Source organism: Nematolebias whitei, chromosome 1 (genome assembly GCF_014905685.2).
Source record: "Nematolebias whitei isolate Nwh7 chromosome 1, NemWhi1, whole genome shotgun sequence".
In the NCBI taxonomy this organism is placed as follows: domain Eukaryota; kingdom Metazoa; phylum Chordata; class Actinopteri; order Cyprinodontiformes; family Rivulidae; genus Nematolebias; species Nematolebias whitei.
In genome coordinates this window covers 43,678,572-43,692,264 of record NC_056498.1, presented here as the reverse complement: position 1 = coordinate 43,692,264, position 13,693 = coordinate 43,678,572, and the positions used below count along the sequence as shown (strand labels likewise).

The 13,693-nt window shown below is 47.8% G+C and overlaps 1 protein-coding gene across 1 annotated transcript in view; it reads left to right on the top strand.

Annotated features, from left to right (window-relative positions):
* The window catches only part of fgb (fibrinogen beta chain), a 23,937-nt gene that overhangs the window by 2,911 nt on the left and 7,333 nt on the right, over positions 1–13,693 (top strand). Inside the window, exons 4-6 of the mRNA XM_037684532.1 lie at positions 7,553–7,655; positions 7,921–7,989; positions 8,159–8,273. Coding sequence (XP_037540460.1) covers positions 7,553–7,655; positions 7,921–7,989; positions 8,159–8,273 — 287 coding nt within the window. The remainder of the gene's footprint in view (positions 1–7,552; positions 7,656–7,920; positions 7,990–8,158; positions 8,274–13,693) is intronic.

The following is a 13,693-nucleotide window of genomic DNA, read 5'->3' as shown; positions in this document are numbered from 1 at the left end:
TCCATCCATATATACATCCGTCCATACATACATACATCCATATATACATAAATACTTACATACATCTAAACATTCAGTCAGATCAAGTCAGATTTATTTATAGAGCACATTTAAAACAGAAACTGTTACCAAAGTGCTTCACAAAAATATAACAACATCAAATAAAAAATAACAAGATCTAGTTAGAGCACATGGAATAAAAATAAAAAACAGAAAACATAATTAGAAACAATGAAATACTAAATCAGATCACCTTGTGTCAAAAGTCAAGGAATAATAGCAAAAAAGCACAAACTCAGTCAGAAACAATGAAATACAAAATCAGATCTGATGACCTTGTGTTAAATAGGAATAATAACAAAAGCATAAACAGAATCAGTGAATTTTTAAATCTAAATCAGATCACACTGTGTTAAATGTCATTGAGTATAGATCAGAGTCAGAGTCAGAGATTCTTTATTGTCATTTGCACCAAATGTGGTACATGTGGTGGAGCGAAATTAAGTAACCACTAATATCATAAAACATTACGTCGAACAGTATCAGGAACATGAGCATGAGTCTGTGTGAGCAGATGAGCACACATGAACACCTCAACATGAAACAGATCAGCAGCAACATGAAACAGATCAGCAGCAACATGATGTGATTTTTCACAGTGATTATTCTAGTTAGAGATTCATGAGTCTAACAGCCTCAGGGTAGAAGCTGTTCCTCAGTCTAGTGGTTCTACACTTAATGCTCCTCAACCTCCTTCCCGAGGGGCGTAGGGCAAAAAGTGTGTGTGCTGGGTGAGTGGGGTCCTTCATAATGCAGGTGGCCCTTGACGATGAGGTTGTTGTTGTGGGCTGGGCTGCAGTCATGGGTGTAGAGACAGTACAGCAGGGGGCTCAGCACACAGCCCAGTGGGGAGCCAGTGCTCAGCGTACGAGTGGAGGAGAGGTGGGGACCAAGTCTTACAGATTGGGGCCGATTGGTTAGGAAGTCTTTTATCCAGGCACATGTGAGGGGGTGTGATATAGGAATTTTGATGCTTTTATGTCAATTTATACTCATTTACATGTAGTTTAAAAACACACTTATACAACGTGTTATTCACATATTAGGGATTGTACTTTGTTTAACATGTCACAAAGACAAAGGGGGGAATGATTTATGTTGCCTTTGTTAATATTTGGGACATTCTTTGATGGTTTGCAGAGGGATGGAGGAGTGCGTATTTCCTCTTTAGGAAGTTTAAGGAGTATTTCTAACTTCAAGGTCTTGGCCCGCCTTGAGGTCACACTGCTCCTTCTTTGTAATAAATCACCAGCTCCTCATCCGTTGTTCTGGTAACCATCAAACTTGTTTTGAATGCTCTCACGCGATCCGGTCAGGGAAATGGTATAAAGGAAGTGTGACAGGCAAATTAATCTTCGGGAGTCCTGTGTGGATCAGCCGCGCGCTGGTGCCATGCGCCATTTTGATGTGATTCTTCTTTACCTGGGTCGAAAACGACTTCCCGGCCAGTGTCACGGTGAGAAGTTATTTCATATCAATTTGTGTGTTAAGAGTGTACGAGTGTACATGTTTTTTTGCTTGGCTGTTTTCTGTGGCAGGTTAATAAAGGACACTTATTACTCCTAGCAGTAAGAGCCTCTGTGTTTTATTTTTTCCCTCTGGTCTGAATATCTGTGCCGACCGTTCACGAGCCCTTTTGATAAAGAATTTCATAATACAGGGTGGAGGCCGAGATTGTCCAATATATTTATAAGAATGTCCGGAATGATTGTTTTAAAGGCCGAGCTGTAATACATAAAGAGCATTTGAACGTAGCTGTGCTGTTGTTCCAGGTGGCTCAGCGTGGCGTGGAGAGCTACTGCAATAGCATCCTCTGTGGACCTGTTGGTGTGATATGCAAACTGGTAGGGGTCAAAGTTCGGAGGGAGATAGTCCTTGATGTACTGAAGAACCAGTCTCTTGAAGCACTTCATGATTACCAGAGTGAGAGCCACCGGTCGGTAATCATTCAGGCTGGTGATGGTAGGCGTTTTCGGCACTGGGATGATAGTTGCAAATTTTAAGCAGGGAGGGATGACTGCCTGGGCCAGGGAGAGATTGAAAATTCTGGTGAAGGTGGGGGCGAGCTGCAAGGTACATGCTTTGAGCATCCTGCCAGGTACTCCATCTGGGCCAGTAGCTTTCCTGGGGTTCACTGATTAGAGTGAACGTCTAACATCATGCTCCCGTACAGTGAATGGAGTGGTGCAGTAACCGGGTGGGTGTGGGGGCAAGGCAGGATCATATGAGTGCTGCTGTGGTGCATCAAAGCATGCAAAGAAGCAGTTTAGCTCCTCTGCTAGTGATGCACTCAGGTCTCCTGTTGTCACCTCACAGCCTCTATATTTTGTTATGTTTTTTATGCCCTTCCACATCTCCCGTGAGTTGTTACTGGACAGATAGGACTCTATACTATTTTTATGGTCAGCCTTTGCAGTTTTTATTCCTTTATTCAGGTTGGCTCGAGGAGCTTGGTACAGAGCTCTGTCACCTGACCTGAAGGAAGCATCCTGGGCTCTGAGGAGTGTGCGGACCTGGCTGGTCATCCAGGGTTTCTGGTTGGGGTAAACCCGAATGTTTTTGACCATAGTCACATTTTCGATGCAGAACTTGATGTAGTCCAGTACCGTTACTGTGTATGTTTCCATCTCCTGATGTTCAAATAAGTCCCAGTTAGTTTGTTCAAAACAGTCCTGTAGTTCATCAAGTTCATTACCAGGCCAGTTTGTAACAGTTTTTAGCCCCTTATCCACAGGGCCTTTTGGGGCTCCTATGTAACTAGTTCGGGCCGATTGCGTGGTTTATCCACAATGCCTTCAGCGGTGGAACCCACCCCATTTTTGGGACCTACTTCTCTGAGGTCCCAGGTCTGGTTCTTGTTTGGTCTAGATGTGACATCAGCGCACTGTTGGTCACTGATTGGTCTGGGGGCGTATTCATTGGTGGAGGGCGGAGATCAAGGAGGTCATCCATTTTGGTTGTGTGTTGTTTTCCGGCTCTTCTTCTTCTAATACATGTTAATGGTGCTTAGAAAAGAGCTTAATGTAGCATTAGCGCCACCAGCTGGTAAGGTGCGTTGATATTAATAATCCGCCCACTAGAGGTGAACAAACTGCCCACTAAACGGGAACTATGGGCACTGTGGAGACAGAAAAAAAGAGGTCCCACCAGAACCGGACACAACAGGGTCCAACAAGAACCGGCCCTGTGGATAAGGGGCTTTTGTTGTAGGCCTCACTCTGCGTCTGAGTGGGGTGTAAGCTGTGGGGAGCAGGAGGGAAAGATGGTCTGACTGCCTGAGGTGGGGGAGAGGTATGGCTCTGTATGCATGTTTAATGTTTGAGTAAACAAGATCCAGAGTGTTCTCCCCTCTAGTAGAACACTTGACATGCTGGTAGAATTTTGGGAGTACAGTCTTCAGATTAGCCCTATTGAAATCTCCTACAATTATATGAACACCGTCGGGGTGAGCCCACTGCTGTTCATTTATGGTGTTCAGCAGGAGAGAGAGCGCCATATTTACATTAGCGTCGGGTGGTATATACACTGCAGTAATTATCACAACTGTTAGCTCTCTCAGTAGAAAAAAAGGTCGGTATCTCACGGACATGTACTCAAGGTCTGGGGAACAGTGATTATCTATAATTGTCCCATTGTAACACCAGTTCTCATGCACATAAATAAACAGCCCCCCACCTCTGCTCTTACCGGAGTCCACAATCCTGTCCCAGCGTAGCAGAGAGCGGCCTGCTAGCTGTATGCTAGCATCAGGTATCCTGGGGTGAAGCCAGGATTCTGTGATAATCAGAACACAGTAGTCACAAACAAAGCGATTTCATGCGAGTTGTAATTCCAAGTAATCCGTTTTATTCACCAGGGATCTGGCATTGGAGAGATAAAGGCTCGGTAGAGGTGGCTTGTGAGGTTGTGATCTTAGCCTTAGCATAATGCCATACCTGCAGCCTCACTTCTGCTTCCTCTCCCTTCTCCGTCTGCACCATCTCCCACGCCCGACAACAATCCACGGAGAGCCCGGTGATCTCGCTATGTTATCTGGGATGTTGTGGGTGTAATGAAAGTCACTCTAAACAGGTATTTGGTGCTGCTCACCGATGTCCAAAAGGGTTTGGCATCCGTAGTTGATGTTTGCAAACTCGGCAATGCAAACACATGAAAAAAGGACGTACAAAAATAGCATTAAAAAGAACTGAAAGGGAGAGCTGTGAGTTGCTGCAATCATGCGCGCTGCCATCTTGGAAATAAGATAAGATATATTAGAAATAAACTTATCTTAGATATCTTATATCTTAAATATCTTGGAAATAAGATATACAGTGCCTTGTGAAAGTATTCGGCCCCCTTGAACTTTTCAACCTTTTGCCACATTTCAGGCTTCAAACATAAAGATATAAAATTTTAATTTTTTGTGAAGAATCAACAACAAGTGGGACACAATCGTGAAGTGGAATGAAATTTATTGGATGTGTCAAACTTTTTGAACAAATAAAAAACGGAAAAGTGGGGCGTGCAATATTATTTGGCCCCCTTGCGTTAATACTTTATAACACCGCCTTTTGCTGCAATTACAGTTGCAAGTCGCTTGGGGTATGTCTCTATCAGTTTTGCACATGGAGACACTGAAATTTTTGCCCATTCTTCCTGCAAAACAGCTCAAGCTCAGTGAGGTTGGATAGAGAGCGTTTGAGAACAGCAGTCTTCAGCTCTTTCTACAGATTCTCGATTGGATTCAGGTCTGGACTTTGACTTGGCCATTCCAACACCTGGAAACGTTTATTTGTGAACCATTCCATTGTATGGAATGTCACCTCACTGGTGGGGAAGGAGCCTGAGCTGGTGTGTGAGGCTGAGAGGTTCTGGCTAGAAATAGTTGGACTCACCTCTACGCATGGCTCTGGCTCTGGAACCAGTTTCCTTGAGAAGGGCTGGACACTCTTCCCCTCTGGAGTTGCCCCTGGTGAGAGGCGCCGAGCAGGAGTGGGTATACTTATTGCTTCCCAACTTGGTGCTTGTGTGTTGGGGTTCACCCCGGTGAATGAGAGGGTGGCCTCCCTCCGCCTACGTGTGGGGGGACGGGTTCTGACTGTCGTTTGTGCCTATGCACCAAACGGCAGTTCAGATTATCCACCCTTTTTGGAGTCCTTGGAGGGGGTACTGGAAAGTGTACCTCCTGGGGACTCCCTTGTTCTGCTGGGGGACTTCAATGCTCATGTGGGCAATGACAGTGAGACCTGGAGGGGTGTGGTTGGGAGGAACGGCCCCCCTGATCTAAACCCGAGTGGCGTTCTGTTGTTGGAATTCTCTGCTCGTCATGGATTGTCAATAACGAACACCTTGTTCAAGCATAAGGGTGTCCATATGTGCTCTTGGCACCAGGACACCCTAGGCCGCAGTTCGATGATCGACTTTGTCATCGTCTCATCTGATCTGCGGCCACATGTCTTGGACACTCGGGTGAAGAGAGGGGCGGAGCTGTCCACTGATCACTACCTGGTCGTGAGTTGGCTCCGATAGTGGGAGAGGATGCAGGTCAGACCTGGCAGACCCAAACGTATTGTGAAGGTTTGCTGGGAACGTCTGGCAGAGTCTCCTGTGAGATGGAGTTTTAACTCCCACCTCTGGGAGAACTTCAAACATGTTCCGAGGGAGGTGGGGGACATTGAGTCTGAATGGACCATGTTTTGTGCCTCTATTGTCGAGGCGGCTTACTGGAGCTGTGGCTGTTGTCACCAACACTGTTTATAGTGGGAGTGGTGTGCTGCTGATCTCAACTCGGGATGTTGTGGGTCGGTGGGCGGAATACTTTGAAGACCTCCTCAATCCCACTGGCATGTCTTCCATTGAGGAAGTGGAGCCTGGGGACTCTGGGTCGGGCCCTCCAATCTCTGGTGCTGAGGTCACCGAGGTGGTTATAAAGCTCCTCGGTGGCAGGGCCCCAGAAGTGGATGAGATTCGCCCAGTTACTTAAGGCTCTGGATGTTGTAGGGTTGTGTTGGCTTACGCGACTCTGCAATATTACGTGGACATCAGGGGAAGTTCCCCTGGATTGGCAGACCGGGGTGGTGGTCCCCCTATTCAAAAAGAGGGACCATTGAATGTGTTCCAACTACCGGGGAATCGCGCTCTTAAGCCTCCCTAACAAACAACAAACTGCCTTTTTTGGACTGTTTGGTTCAGATGGAGAGAGAGGACAGCCTCAACATTGAAGTTTACAGAAAACCAACCCACACAGACCAGTATCTTCTGTTTGACTCCCACCATCCACTGGAACACAAACTCTCTGTCATCAGAAATTTACAACATCGGGCCGAATGCGTCCCCACGAAGACAGAAGGTAAGGAAAAGGAACAGAAACACATTCAAGAAGCTCTTCAAACATGTGGATATCCTAACTGGGCTTTTGTCAAGTCAGTGAGGAAATCTACAAAACACACTAATAAACTGCAAAAGGAGAACAACAGACATAAAAACATTGTCATCCCTTATGTTGCTGGAGTATCAGAGAACTTCAGAAGGATCTTCAACAAACACAAGATCCCAGTACATTTCAAACCCAGCAGGACTCTCAGACAGAGGCTGGTCCACCCTAAAGACAAAACACCCATACACAAACAGAGTGGTGTAGTGTATGCGGTCCAGTGCAGCGAGGACTGTCCGGACCTCTACATTGGAGAAACTAAACAGCCTCTTCACAGACGCATGGCTCAACACAGGAGAGCCACCTCCTCTGGACAAAATTCAGCTGTTCACCTCCATCTCACAGATAAGGGACACTCTTTTGAGGACCAAAATGTGCACATTTTGGACCGAGAACACAGATGGTTTGATAGGGGGGTGAAGGAAGCAATTTATTTAAAAAGAGAAAAGCCGTCTCTTAACAGAGGAGGAGGCCTCAGATTTCCACTTTCAAAAACCTATAATGCAACTTTAAAACAGATTCCCAGCCGGTTTTCACACCTGATGGGAACAGAGGGGCCTCATCTGTGAATTAGAGGAACAAAAGACTCCTACTGTTAATGTTGTTTAGGTGTGAATTGCCAATCTATATATGTGTATGTATGTATTATCTCACTCAGCCTTATAACCTGAATCTCTCACTCTCTGCTCTTTGAATTGAGAAAGCTCCTCGGATGAGGAGCGAAACGTCTTCTGTTACAAATAAAGTCCAGTTGTTTTTGTATTGAACGCTTTTTGAATTCATCATGTCCTGGATGACTGAGAATCTTCACCAGCATATTTTTCTATGAAATGTTACAGAAACAGGAAGTTCTGTGGGTTGTTGTTTAATATCATTGTGAGTTACTGAAATTACATGTTGTACTTGAGTGTGAGAGCAAGGCAGAAATGGGTGGTGTTTTCAGGTTCTGTGTTCAGATGGTTCTCCCTGCGAGTTTCAGATTACATGTGGAAAATCATCTGAACTTGTGTCAAATTCCATGTCTTTGTAGCTAAAACTAGATGGCTTCAAAATGTTTTATTGTTGGTTCTGGTTCAGGTACCGCGGCCGCCCCACCCCGGCCCCGGTCGGAGGCCACCTGGCACAGGAGAAGGTGGAGCAGCCCGACACCGGAGGATGCACTCACGCTTCAGAAGCCATGGTATCAAAACACCTCCTTAAAGCTAAAGAAACCAGGAAGAGCTGAAAAATACAAACGTCTTTATGCTGTTAGAATCCTTTATTTTACGTTGTGTTTCAAACCTGAATGTAATTAAAACTACGTTAAACTTACTGAAACCAAAAATCAAAAGTTTATTTTTCTGGAAGTGTAAACCCAAAGTCTGCTTCAAATCGATACATTGAAGCTCGATGCTGTGGAACGTTTTCAGTCTCGCCTGTAAATTAAGCTTTTTTGTGTCCATCAGGGAGTTCTGTGTCCCACCGGCTGCGAACTGAAGAGCATGCTGCTGAAACAAGAGAGGAATGTCAAGACGGTGCGTTTGATCCCTCAACCATGGTCTTTGTTCATTTGCTAGAAGAACGTTCGTCCAAACTGTGGAAAATGAGTTCAAACCAACATATCTTGGGAAATTGTGAGCTTTGCTGCCACATCACGAATGAAAAAAACATAATTTTTTTTTTTTTTTAATGCTTTGCTCGTAGGCCGTTCATCAACTGAAGCCTGAAATCGAAGAGCTGTCCAGCTCGTCCAACAATGTTTTCAACTATGTCCACGGCATGTCCAACTCTCTGAGGGAGAGGCAGCGAGTCTTCACTGGTAAGACGAAAAACTCCACCTAATATGCATTACAGTACAGTAGTCCCTTGTTTATCGCAGGAGTTTCCGTACCCCCCCCCCCCCGGCCCCAGCACTAAGTGAGGTTCCGCAAAGTAGGAACAGTAGTACAAGTAGTTTATTACTATATATATATATATATATATATATCAGACTCAGAGATTCTTTATTGTCATTTCACCACATGTGGTACATGTGTGCAACGAAATTATGTACACAGGGTCCCAGTTACATCTAACAATAAAATGTCAAAGAAAAACAATGATAACATCTAAGATACGAACTAAGACAAACATCAACTAAAAATACACTAAGCACTAATAGAATAAAAACATTACTTCGAACATCAGCACGAACATGAGTCTGTGTGAGCAGATGAGCGCACATGAACAAAGCAACATGAAACAGATCAGCAGCAACATGATGTGATTTTTCACAGTGATTATTCTGGTTAGAGATTCATGAGTCTAACAGCCTCAAGGTAGAAGCTGTTCCTCAGTCTAGTGGTTCTACACTTAATGCTCCTCAACCTCCTTCCTGAGGGGAGTGGGGCAAAGTGTGTGCTGACTGAGTGGGGTCCTTCATGATGCAGGTGGCCCTCTTCCTGCATCTGGAGGTGTAGATGTCTGTGATGGTGGGGAGACTGACTTCAACATCTTCTGTGCAGCCTTCACCACTCTCTGCAAAGCTTTTCTTTCTGCAGCTGTGCAGCTTCCATGCCACACAGACCACCTCGTCTCAGCCGTCTGAGGAAGTAGAGTCTCTGATGAGCTTTCTTCATCAGGCTGGTGGTGTTGTTGCTCCAGCTGAGGTTGTCATTCAGGTGCACACCCAAGTACTTGTAGCTGGAGACCACTTCCATCACATATCCTCTTATGTTCAGGGGAGTGTAGGTGTGTTTGTTCCTTCTGAAGTCCACAAACATCTCCTTTGTCTTCTTCACATTGATGTGAAGGTTGTTCTCTTTGCACCAGCTCTCCAGGTGTTCCACCTCCTGCCTGTAGCTGGACTCATCATTGTTTACGATGCATCCCACCACCGCTGTATCATCTGCAAACTTTACAATATGACAGCCTAGATGGGTAGCTGCACATCATACATGAGCAGAGTGAACAGGAGGGGGCTCAACACACAGCCCTGAGGGGAGCCAGTGCTGAGGGTTATGGTGGAGGAGGAGAAGTTGTGGATCCTCACAGACTGAGGTCTGTTTGTTAATAAGTCTAGTACCCAGTTGCAAATGGAGGGGCTTAGTCCTAGTGTGAGTAGTTTGTCCATCAGGGTTTGGGGGATCATGGTGCTGAAGGCAGACGTGAAGTCCACAAAGAGTATATGTACGTAAGAGTCCTTCTGCTGCAGGTGGTTGAGCGCAGTGTGGACCACAGAGGAGATGGCATCCTATGTTGATTGGTTCTTGCGGTATGTGTACTGGTCAGGGTTTTCTTCAATGTTGATGGTTGTTTTGATGTGGGTCATAACCAATATTTCAAAGCATTTAGTGACTATCGCGGCATTGACAATCTTCAGGCAGATTGGAACTGTCTCCAGGGTAAGTGAGGTGTTAAAGATGTCTGCCAGCACCTTGCAGAGCTGATTGGCACATTCCTTCAACACTTTCCCGGGGATGTTGTCTGGTTTGGTTGCTTTGTGAGGGTTAATCCTCCTGAAAGTACTCTTTACTTCAGCTGAGGTCATTCTGAGAATCTCTTTATCCGGTGTTCACTCCTTCCTTTATAATCTGTTATACACTTAATGCCCCTCCACATGCTCCGAGGATCTTGTGAGATGAATTGACCCTCGATCTTTTGTGCATATGTGGCTTTAGCCCTCTTAATACCAGCAACCAGGTCTTTACTTGTCCTTCTCAGCTCCTGTGAGTTTCCAGACCTGAAGGCAGTGTTCCTGGATGCGAACCTCTGCATTCAACCAAGGTTTTCTGTTTGGGTAGCTTTTAACATATCTGATAGTGGAGACGGTGTCAGCACATGTACTAATGTAACCCAGAACTGAGGATGTGTATTGGTCAAGCAATCCTCCATTTTCAGCAGCATCTCTGAAAACTTCCCAGTCTTTTCGTTCAAAACAATCTGTCAGTATGGGGCCACTGTTCTGGACCCAAGATTTAAATTCCTTTTGAACCGGTCTGGAGCGTCTCAGTGGGGGGAGGTAAGCAGGTACCATTAAGATTGAGATGTGGTCTGACAGTCTTAGGTGGGGCGGAGTTCGGCCTTGTATGCATCTTTTACGTTCGTGTAAACACGGTCCAGCGTGTTGTTTCCACCCCCCCCCCCCACACACACACACATATATATATATATATATATATATATCCATCCATCCATTTTCTTTCGCTTATCCGGGGTCGGGTCGCGGGGGTAGCAACCTAAGTAGGGAGGCCCAGACTTTCCTCTCCCCAGCCACTTGGGCCAGCTCTTCCGGGGGAATCCCGAGGCGTTCCCAGGCCAGCCGAGAAACATAGTCCCTCCAGCGTGTCCTGGGTCTTCCTCTGGGCCTCCTTCCGGTGGGACATGTCTGGAACACCTCACCAGGGAGGCGTCCAGAAGGCATCCTAAACAGATGCCCAAGCCACCTCAACTGGCTCCTCTCGACATGGAGAAGCAGCGGCTCTACTCCGAGTCCCTCCCGGATGATCGAGCTTCTCACCCTGTCTCTAAGGGAGAGCCCAGACACCCTGCGGAGAAAACTCATTTCGGCCGCTTGTATCTGAGATCTCATTCTTTCGGTCACAACCCAAAGCTCGTGACCATAGATGAGGGTAGGAACGTAGATCGATCGGTAAATTGAGAGCTTCGCCTTTTGACTCAGCTCTCTCTTTGCCACGACAGACATGTACAGCGCCCGCTTCACTGCAGACGCTGCACCTATCCGCCTATCGATCTCACGCTCCATTTTTCTCTCCTTTGTGAACAAGACCCCAAGATACTCGAACTCCTCCACTTGGGGTAGGACCTCCTCCCTGACCCGGAGAGGGCACTCTACCCTTTTCCAGCTCAAGACCATGGCCTTGGATTTGGAGGAACTGATCTTCATCCCGGCCGCGTCGCATTCGGCTGCGATCCGCTCCAGCGAAAGCTGTAGATCACGATCTGATGAAGCCAACAGGACCACATCATCTGCAAAAAGCAGAGACGCAATCCTAAGGCCACCAAAACGGATCCCCTCAACACCTTGGCTGCGCCTAGAAATTCTGTCCATAAAAGTTATGAACAGAATCGGTGACAAAGGGCAACCTTGGCGGAGTGCAACTCTCCCCGGGAACAAGCCCGACTTACTTCCGGCGATGCGGACCAGGCCCTGACACCGATCATACAGGGACCTAACAGCCCGTATCAAAGGGCCCGGTACCCCATACTCCCAGAGTACCCCCCACAGGGTCCCCCGAGGGACGCGGTTGAACGCCTTCTCCAAGTCCACAAAGCACATGTAGACTGGTTGGGCAAACTCCCACGCACCCTCCAGGACCCTGCTGAGAGTGTAGAGCTGGTCCAGTGTTCCATGGCCAGGACGAAAACCGCACTGCTCCTCCTGAATCCGAGGTTCGACTATCCGATGGACCCTCCTCTCCAGAACCCCCGATTAGACCTTACCAGGGAGGCTTAAGAGCGTGATTCCCCTGTAGTTGGAACACACTCTACAGTCCCCCTTTTTGAATAGGGGGACCACCACCCCAGTCTGCCAATCCAGGGGAACTTCCCCCGATGTCCATGCGATGTTGCAGAGTCACGTAAACCAGCACAACCCTACAACATCCAGAGCCTTAAGGAACTCTGGGCGAATCTCATCCACCCATGGGGCCCTGCCACAGAGGAGCTTTATAACCACCTTGGTGACCTCAGCACCAGAGATTGGAGGGCCCGACCCAGAGTCCCCAGGCTCCGCTTCCTCAGTGGAAGATGTGCCGGTGGGATTGAGGAGGTCTTCAAAGTATTCCGCCCACCGACCCACAACATCCCGAGTTGAGGTCAGCAGCACACCACTCCCGCTATAAACAGTGTTGGCACGAAACATGGTCCACTCAGACTCAATGTCCCCCACCTCCCTCAGAACATGTTCAAAGTTCTCCCAGAGGTGGGAGTTGAAACTCCGTCTCACAGGAGACTCGGCCAGACGTTCCCAGCAAACCCTCACAATACGTTTGTGTCTGCCAGGTCTGACCGGCATCCTCCCCCACCATCGGAGCCAACTCACCACCAGATAGTGATCAGTTGACAGCTCTGCCCCTCTCTTCACACGAGTCCAAGACATGTGGCCGCAGATCAGATGAGACGATGACAAAGTCGATCATTGAACTGTGGCCTAGGGTGTCCTGGTGCCAAGAGCACATATGGACACCCTTATGCTTGAACAAGGTGTTTGTTATTGACAATCCATGACGAGCACAGAAGTCCAACAACAGAACACCACTCTGGTTCAGATCGGGGGGGCGTTCCTCCCAACCACACCCCTCCAGGTCTCACTGTCATTGCCCACATGAGCATTGAAGTCCCCCAGCAGAATAAGGGAGTCCCCAGGAGGTGCACTTTCCAGTACCCCCTCCAAGGACTCCAGAAAGGGTGGATAATCTGAACTGCCGTTTGGTGCATAAGCACAAACGACAGTCAGAACCCATCCCCCCACACGTAGGCGGAGGGAGGCCACCCTCTCATTCACTGGGGTGAACCCAAACACACAGACACCAAGTTGGGGGGCAATCAGTACGCCCACGCCTTCTCAGCGCCTCTCACCAGGGGCAACTCCAGAGTGGAAGAGTGTCCAGCCCCTCTCAAGGAAACTGGTTCCAGAGCCCGAGCCATGCTTAGAGGTGAGTCCGACTATTTCTAGCCAGAACCTCTCAGCCTCACACACCAGCTCAGGCTCCTTCCCCACCAGTGAGGTGACATTCCACGTCCCAATAGCCAGCTTCTGTAGCTGAGGATCAGACCACCAGGGTCCACGCCCTCGGCCACCACCCATTCCATATTGCACCCGACCCCTTTGGCCCCTCCCACAGGTGGTGAGCCCATGGGAAGGGGGACCCACGTCTCCTCTTCGGGCTGTGCCCGGCCGAGCTCCATGGGTAAAAGCCCGGCCACCAGGCGCTCGCCCGCGTGCCCCACCTCCAGGCCTGGCTCCAGAGTGGGGCCCCGGTGACCCACGTCTGGGCAAGGGAACACTAGGTCCATTTATTTGTCTCATCATCGGGGTCTTTGGGCTGCACTTTGTCTGGTCCCTCACCTAGGACCTGTCTGCCATGGGTGACTCTACTAGGGGCATAAAGCCCCTGACAGCATAGCTCCTAGAATCATTGGGACACTCAAACCCCTCCACCACGGTAAGGTGTCAGCCCAGGGAGGGCTGTATATAAATAAATATATATATATATATATGTATATATATATATATAT